Source organism: Pan troglodytes, chromosome 22 (genome assembly GCF_028858775.2).
Source record: "Pan troglodytes isolate AG18354 chromosome 22, NHGRI_mPanTro3-v2.0_pri, whole genome shotgun sequence".
Classification (NCBI taxonomy): domain Eukaryota; kingdom Metazoa; phylum Chordata; class Mammalia; order Primates; family Hominidae; genus Pan; species Pan troglodytes.
The window spans coordinates 42,964,521-42,973,022 of record NC_072420.2 but is presented as its reverse complement, the minus strand read 5'-3'; the positions used below and the strand labels follow the sequence as shown (position 1 = coordinate 42,973,022).

Below are 8,502 nucleotides of genomic sequence, written 5' to 3'. Positions count from 1 at the left end.
GCAGGCTGGGCAAAGGTGGAGAGTCAGTTCCTGTTTGTGTTAAAAATGTGGCCGAGTGCAGTGGCTCATGCCTGTAATCCTGACACTTTGGGAGGCCAAGGAAGGCAGATCACTTGAGTCCAGGAGTCTGAGACCAGCCTGGCCAACATGGTGACACCTGGTCTCTAAAAAAATACAAAATATTAGCTGGACACATGCCTGTGGCCCAGCTACTTAGGAGGCTGAGGTGGGAGGATCACTTGAGCCCCGCGGGGGCGGGGGTCTCAGTGAGTTGAGATTGTGCCACTGCACTCCAGCCTGGGTAACACAGCAAAACCCTGTCTCCAAAAAAAAAAACAAAAAAAAAACAAAAAAAAAAACAAACAAAAAAACCGTGCTTAGATCCAGAGAGAAAGATTCTGAAAGGATACCTAAAAAAGTGTTCACAATAGATCAATAGATGCCTCTGGATAGGAAAGGCTCTTTTGTATTATTTGATTTTAAAAATCAATTATGTGTACTATGTTTTTACTAACATATTTTCAATCAATTCATTTCATCCACTTATTAAAATGTGGTTAATAATTTTTAGGGGAGAAAGCAGAAAGGAAAGACAAGGAATCTCTGTGTTTCAGGAGTTGTGAGAGAGCTGCAGGGTCCTGACTCACTCAGAGCTGCCTGTCTCCGAGGCTGATCTGCGATGAAGCAGCCTGGGGCTCTCTTGTCATGGGACCAGGGGTGTTCTGAGGGCTCCTGGCTGGGAGGCTGAGATGGAATGGACACCACACCCTGGTCCTGCCACCCCACATGGCTCCTGCACCCTACACCAGGCCAGGCTAGGAGGGCAATTGACACATGTCCGCTCCCCAGTAGAGGACCCGGAACCAGAACTGGAATCCGCCCTTACCGCTTGCTGCCAAAACAGTGGGGGCTGAACTGACCTCTCCCCCTTCGGAGAGAAAAACTGTCTGGGAGCTTGACAAAGGCATGCAGGAGAGAACAGGAGCAGCCACAGCCAGGAGGGAGAGCCTTCCCCAAGCAAACAATCCAGAGCAGCTGTGCAAACAACGGTGCATAAATGAGGCCTCCTGGACCATGAAGCGAGTCCTGAGCTGCGTCCTGGAGCCCACGGTGGTCATGGCTGCCAGAGCGCTCTGCATGCTGGGGCTGGTCCTGGCCTTGCTGTCCTCCAGCTCTGCTGAGGAGTACGTGGGCCTGTGTGAGTACTGCCCTGACTGCCCCGGTGGCAGGGTGGGCATGAAGGGAAGGGATCCAGGATAAGGGGGGATTCTGCATTCATTTAATAATGGCCACCTGTCACATATACACTTTTTCCTGCACTAGCCCTTTGATGTGGGTCTTTATTGTCCCCATTTCACAGACAAGGAAACCGAGGCTCAGAGAAAGTTAACAACTTATCCAAGGCAGCCCTGCCCAGTCTGTGTTGAAATCAGGGTTTGAGCCTGAGCCCATCCCCTATGACCCCATAGCCATCTTTGCTGGAGATTTCTAAATTACAATATAGGTCTTTATGCATTGTTCCACATTTACAAAGAAAAAGGAAAGATGCAGGAGAAAAACCCTGACTTCAGAACACTGTCAATACCTGCAGGCACAAGGTTCATTTAGCCATTGCATAGCAACCCTGCCATGGGGTGTGGCTGCTCCATTAACCCGAGTTTGAAGGAATGAGGGTATGGCTTTTATCTGGGTGTCTTCTGAGCAGGGTCAAAGGCAGTGGTTCCCGAACTTGCAGCCCATTAGAATCACCTGGAGAGCTTTAAAAATCCTAATGCTTGGGGCACACCAGTTACATCAGGGCATCTCCAGGCAAGAGCCAGGCCTCAGCTGTTTTGTTTTGAGATAGCCTTGCTTTGTCACTCACTGCTGGAGTGCAGTGGCACAATCTCAGCTCACTGCAACCTCCGCCTCCTGGGTTCAAGCAATTCTTGTGCCTCGGCTTCAAGTAGCTGGGATTACAGGCATACACCACCATGCCCAGCTAATTTTTTGGATTTTTAGTAGAGATGGAGTTTCACTATGTTGGCCAAGCTGGTCTCAAACTCCTGGCCTCAATTGATCCTCCTGCCTTGGCCTCCCAAAGTGCTGGAATTACAGGTGTAAGCCACCATGCCCAGCCAACATCAGTCATTTTTAAAGCTCTGCAGCTGATTCCAGTGTGAGCGAAGTTTGGATGCCAGGAGGATAAGCAATTACGGACTGGGAGCAAGAGAAGGGAATGTAAGACACTGCACGTGATTGCCATTTTCCTAAGGAAATAGTTCGTTAATGAAACGCAGTGAACTTCTGCTGCACATACAGACATAGAGGCTTGCCTGAAACATGAAAATATTGGGGACTGAAGGATGTCCCAGGAGGGTGGGACATGCTCAACAATTCAGGAAGGGGAGATGCAGAAAAAAGTGAAAAGCAAGCAGCATGGGTTGCAATGATCTCTATGGCGTGTGCGTCTCCCGTCACGGTTTTCATTTAAAACAAAGGGGCAAGGTTTTGTTGGTCCAACAATGAAGGGGAACTTTGTTTCTGGGTTCAAGGGACCCCAGATTCCCCAGGGGTTCCTGCCAGCTGGAAGGTACCCAGGTCCGTATGTGACTTCCCGAGAAGGTGATAAGAGCGTGCCAAGGCGAAAGACACTTAGGCAAATGGCCAGAGTCCCCGAGCTGAGCATTTAACAGACTGCCTCTCTTTAAATATTCACAGGGAAAGTGCATCTTCCTAAGGGCGAGGGTTTCAGCAGTGGTTGAACTCGGCGGGGTGGGGCGGAGCGGGAGGATGCAAACTTGCAAAGTGAAGCAAACACACTCACCGCAGCCCAGCAAGGGCTCTGGCAGCTGACGGGGCTTTGTCTGGGACAGCTGCAAACCAGTGTGCCGTGCCAGCCAAGGACAGGGTGGACTGCGGCTACCCCCAGGTCACCCCCAAGGAGTGCAACAACCGGGGCTGCTGCTTTGACTCCAGGATCCCTGGAGTGCCTTGGTGTTTCAAGCCCCTGCAGGAAGCAGGTAAGGCCCCAGTGGCATCGTGGTCTGGGCCTAGCCCCATAAGGCAGGGGGTCTCAGGGCCTCTCTGTCCTTTCTGGGCTGGAGATGGAGGCACAAGGACCCCAGGAAGCCACACACACACACCTGTTCCAAGGCCTCAGAGCAGAGGCTTCACACTTAGGGCAGCCATGGCCAGGGGCTGTCCTTTTCTGTCCCCTTTATGTAAAACATAAAAGCAATTGTTTCAAAAAGGTGTTCAAAATGATGGCATCGCATAGAGGGAACTAATTTAGTAACTATTCTTGAGAGAAGTGGAAACGCATAGGTGTGGGAATCCGGGCCGACTTTCGGGCTGTTTTTGCAAACCGGCCCCCCAGAGTCTTGTCATTTGTGGCATCCCCTCCACAGATGGCAGGAGGTGCCCGCCCTGGGCGTCAGGCCTCGGTGTCACACCCCACCTCCCCCACTCTGCCCCCCACAAGGGTCATCTCCTCTCCCTCTCTCTGCCGTGGTAGAGGGCAGGTGCAGGGCAACCACCCTGGGGGTTCCCTCCCCAGGGGCGGACAGCCTGTGTGCTGTGCGGGTAACAGATGGCCCTGCACACGGGTTTGCCACCCTGGCTCCACCAGGCTTAGCTGCCCCACATCGTGGGTGGGGCGATCGGCTATAAGCCATCTGCCATGTCCAAGTGCCAGCTCAGCCCCCACGAAGGCCGTACCTGCGTGAGGTACCTTCCTGGAACCAGCATCCAGAGGAGCCTCTCTTGCCCTTTGTCCTAGGGTGAAATGCAGGAGGCTGAGTCCTGCTGGCCCTGGCTCCCTGATCAATGATGGGCCCCTGCCCAGGGCCTCCCTTCACCCTCCCCAGCAAGTCCAGCATGGGGGTGGGGGTGGGGGTCCAGAGAAGGCCAGGAGAGAGAGGGGTCTGTCGACTGTCCACTGCCAGTCCTGTTCCTTCGGCTCCACTGGAACTACACTCTCCTCTGAGTGCCAGCCATGGCCCTGCCAAGGCCCATCTCGCTTGTTATCTGCCTGATCCCTGGGTCCCACTATCTTGCTTAGCAACCCGAGGTGGGAATCTTGGCTATTCCCCCATGTGGTGGGGACTCAACACTCCCCGGTGACTCTGGGGAGGAGGCAGCACTAGGTGCTGGCCTTGGAGCCTGCCCTGACCTTGGGAAGCTGGGCAGCGTGGGTGGAGAGAGACTGCTCACACAAGGCTTTGCTCTGTTTGCAGAATGCACCTTCTGAGGCACCTCCAGCTGCCCCCGGCTGGGGCATGCGAGGCTCAGAGCACCCTTGCCCGGCTGTGATTGCTGCCGGGCGCTGTTCATCTCAGCTTTTCTGTCCCTTTGCTCCCGGCAAGCGCTTCTGCTGAAAGTTCATGTCTGGAGCCTGATGTCTTAACGAATAAAGGTCCCATGCTCTGCCCGAGGACAGTTCTTCGTGCCTGAGACTTTCCGAGGTTGTGCTTTATTTCTGCTGCGTCGTGGGAGAGGGCGGGAGGGTGTCAGGGGAGGGTCTGCCCAGGCCTCAAGGGCAGGAAAAGACTCCCTAAGGAGCTGCAGTGCATGCGAGGATATTTTGAATCCAGACTGGCACCCACGTCACAGGAAAGCCTAGGAACACTGTAAGTGCCGCTTCCTCGGGAAAGCAGAAAAAATACATTTCAGGTAGAAGTTTTCAAAAATCACAAGTCTTTCTTGGTGAAGACAGCAAGCCAATAAAACTATCTTCCAAAGTGTTCCTTTATTTCACAACCACTCTCGCTACTGTTCAATACTTGTACTATTCCTGGGTTTTGTTTCTTTGTACAGTAAACATTATGAACAAACTGGCACTTTTTTGTATTTGTTTGCTAATTAAGTTTAAACATCTGTGACACATTGGGTGGCCTTCTTTTCTCTTTTTTTTAAAAAATGGATGCAGCTATAGGAAATGAATGAGCTGGTGGCAGTGGGGATTCCATCTCACGTCCTCATGAAGCCTTATCCACTTCTGGACCTGAGTGTGGTTCTCTCCCCATCGCACTGTCTTGGGACACGGCAGCTCTCCGCTCCCACCAAGACGGTTTTAGATGTACGAAGGCCAGTGAGCGCTGCCTGCCTGGGCCTCCTGTGAGCGCTGCCTGCCTGGGCCTCCTCTGCTGCTCCCACTGCTGGGGCTCTCTTAGGGCCAGATCCACAATTCCACTGCAGTGCGGTCACAGCAGTGGGGTTCTTGCTCTGAGCTATCGCTTCCCTTTTGAAAAGAGACAACTGCTCCTTTAAAATAGCAGCTTTTGTTTTTGAGCTTGCACTCGGGGCCTGGTCCCTAGAGCTCACAACATCCCTAGAAGGGAGGTAGTATTGCCCTTGTCTTACAGATATGGAAAGAGGCTTTCTTGAAGTAGCTTGTCCAAAAGCCCCTACTGAGAGGGGACACTGTCAGGATGTCCTGGTCTCTGAATCTCAAGCCCTGGGTGTCCCGTCCAATGCCCCGAAGCATCAGCTGCCAGCCCTGGGAGTGAAACTTCCAGGGCTATCCCAGGCCTCAGAGCTCACACCAAGTGTGGCCTCCCTGCTCCGGAGCTCTGCTACTGAGAGCTGCTCTGGCCTGGACATCCTCCTAGGTGGGGCTCTGCATCCCTCTCCCTCACAGACCATGTCCAGCCTTTGAGGGCTGCAGGGATGGAAAGCTTGGCCCCAGGCCCTGGCCTCAGCCTCAGGCCACCCTGCCGCCGGCTGGATGACCAGCTCCGTTTTCCTCCTACCCCACCTGGTGCCCTGTCCCCGGGGACAGGGCTCTGCTGCCTCCTTGCCTCATTCATGGGCACCGCCCACCTACATTTCCAAAGAATTTCTTGACTTGCTCCACCCCGCCGTTCCTGGCATTGCCTTCTGCAGTCACTGCAGACACCTCCTGCACTGTGGTCCCCCCGGCCCAGACTCCTTCTCGCTGTGCCCTGAGAGGGAGGGCTCCCCCAGAACTTGAGCCAGGTGGGACTCCTCCTTCACCCACCACAGAGCTGCTCCCTGTCTCCAGCCTGAGCCTGTGCCTTCCTCAGACAGGACAATGCTTCATGCACATTCTAGAAGCTTCACCATTGACTCCTGCTGCCCGTGTGGGCTGGATCGAGGTTGCTTCCATCAAATGAAATAGCATCAGATGGAGAGATCTGCTGGCAACACCCGGCAGGACAGAGACTCCCCATAATCCAGCTGTGCAGGGCAGACCCCAGTGAGGAAAGGAAAGGGGCTGAGGAGGGCTGGGATCCTGGAATGAGCTGGACCGGACCCCCGTCTTTCTCTGTCTCCCGTGTCCTGCCTCCGACCGTCTCTGCCTCTCCCTCGCTTCAACTTCGGTTGCTATGGGGACCTTGGAAGCTCCCTGCCTTCCTCGCGAGCCCCAGGCATGGTCGGGGGGCTCTCAGAACCCCGGGTAGAGTTTATGCTATGAGAAAGAGCGCAACGCCCCTGACAGCACCCACCTGGGGGCTGTGACTTTCTCATAAGAGATCACAGACACCAATGGGGGAGCAAGACCCAAAGCAGCCCACCCACCCCCCAGCCCGACGGCAGAACGGAAACCTGGTCCAAACCACAAAGTGACCAAACAGCGCCCTCTACTGACTGCTGGAGTCACTGCGGCTCGCCACCAATCACAGCTGTGCCCTGCCCCTTCTAGATACAAATTAAGATACCCAGCCCCAGAATGACCTTGGGCTTCCTGTTGGTGAGGAGGATCTGGGACCCAGAACACATGATCTAAGCCAAGGGTTCCCAGTGGAGGCTGCTGCCACGGGGATGTTCGAGAATCTGTGGGTGTGTTTATGAATCGTATGAAAGGGGGTGTTGAGTGGACACAGGCCAGACATGGCAGGACACTGTGGTGTCCCCAGGTGTCCTGAACAGACCACTGCCTCCACCCGATGGACGTCCTGGCGTCCTGCTGGACACGCATGGTGGCTGCAAACCTATTCATGACGATCGAAACCCAGAGACTACTTCTGTGTTACATTTTAACATAGTTGTTTTGGTTGTTGTTTGTTGTTTCAAATGGCTTGAACATACCTGAATTCTCCAGGAGTGTACGTCATGTAAATCAAGAAGACACTGCATTTGTTTGGTTTGCAGCGTTAGCTGAGTCGTTCATTTCAAGCATGTCAGTGCCAGGGCTGCCTGTGTTCGCAGGTGGCCCATCCAGGGGGATTCAAGCCCCGGACTCCTTCATCCCGTCCTCTGATGTGGACGTGGGGAGCACGGTGCACTGAATTGGAATGTACTGAACATTACTCTCCTTTTATTTCTTATATTTTCATAAGGCCTCATGCATATTTAATTTCCAGCACTGGGCATCAGTTGACAACAGCTGTCCAGAGCCCAGGTGGCCTCAACGCCACCTGCTGGGCCTTCCCACCTCCTGGTCTGGGCACATCTGAAACCAACATCCGTCAGCAGCTCATGGTGAATTCAAATAATGAATTGTGACCCATAGGACCCAGGAACCATTTTTATGTCAAATACCTTCATCACTAACTTGGAAATGGTCCATGTTTCCAGAACCTTCCAGAATGAACACTTTGATTGCCAGAAGAAGCCAGAACATGGCTGGGCTCCTTTGCTGCTGGCGTGTGCTGCTGGTGGAAAGGGGAGAGAAACACTAAGCGTCTCCCCACACTGCAGCCGTTACACCCCATGATGGTTTTCCGTGCCATGCCCATGCCTTCCCCCTCCTCTTGAGTTGGTGGTGAAGGGTGTGGCTGTGGCACTTCTCATTTTCCACAGTTCCTCTGGAGTCTGCTAGAAAGCTCTACATTGTTCCATAATACGTTGGATATTCACTTGTATTCATCACTGTATTCCAAGGATTCCTAAATTTCCAATGGCGGGAATTTTGGCTTCAAGCTGAGACACCCATGTGGGCTTCCATAAGTAGCAGATGTACTGGGGAGTTCTTGCCTCCGAAATGAGTGGGGGAAGGACTGGGGAGGAAGAGCCTCCCGCAGGCTGATGGGGAGTCCCCAAAGCAGAGTGCCCCTCGAGGGACCCTGTGTCTGGTGGGAATGCCCTGGTTGGGAGCAGCCTCAGGGAAGTTGGCCTGGCGTGGATGTCATGCTGGATGCGGGGCTGTCGGTGACCTGGGTCCCTGCAGCAGGTCGTCTCTGAGGGACAGCTGAGTGGTAGGTGCATCTCCAGTGGCCAAGAAGCCTCTCTGCTCACTAGGTTTTTGCTCTGAGGCCCTGCAGGGCCCTGGGCTGTGACACAGCTGTGGAGGCTGGAAATTCTCCCCTCAGTCCTCCTTCTTGGGGGCTCAAGAGGCACTGTCATGTATTGGAAAGAGTTAGAGAGCCCTGGGGCTTCAAAGTTCCTATCAGCAAAATGGGACAATTATAATGGCTGTATCAGAGGGTTGCCGACAGCTGCAGAAGCAAGGTGCAGGCTGAGAAAGCTCATTCCCCTGTGAAGTCAGAGCCGCATCCCCTTGGTCGGCCATAGTTTTCTACTGCATTTAGAGTTCATGCTCCCTTTCTTCCTTAGGTT

The 8,502-nt window shown here is 53.7% G+C and overlaps 1 protein-coding gene across 1 annotated transcript; it reads left to right on the top strand.

Moving 5' to 3' along the window:
- Window positions 1–951: 951 nt before the first annotated feature.
- TFF3 (trefoil factor 3) lies at window positions 952–4,434 on the top strand. Its single transcript, XM_531572.6, has 3 exons — window positions 952–1,198; window positions 2,856–3,002; window positions 4,218–4,434. Exons 1-3 carry the CDS (start codon window positions 967–969, stop codon window positions 4,229–4,231), a joined length of 393 nt encoding a protein of 130 aa, XP_531572.2. The 5' UTR covers window positions 952–966; the 3' UTR covers window positions 4,232–4,434.
- Window positions 4,435–8,502: the final 4,068 nt, after the last annotated feature.

Excerpts from the sequence above, each read along its gene's own strand:
- TFF3 (XM_531572.6), top strand. The coding sequence starts at position 967 with ATGCAGGAGAGAACAGGAGCAGCCACAGCCAGGAGGGAGAGCCTTCCC. Across the intron at positions 1,199-2,855 it reads TGAGGAGTACGTGGGCCTGT|CTGCAAACCAGTGTGCCGTG; the intron begins GTGAGTACTGCC and ends TGTCTGGGACAG.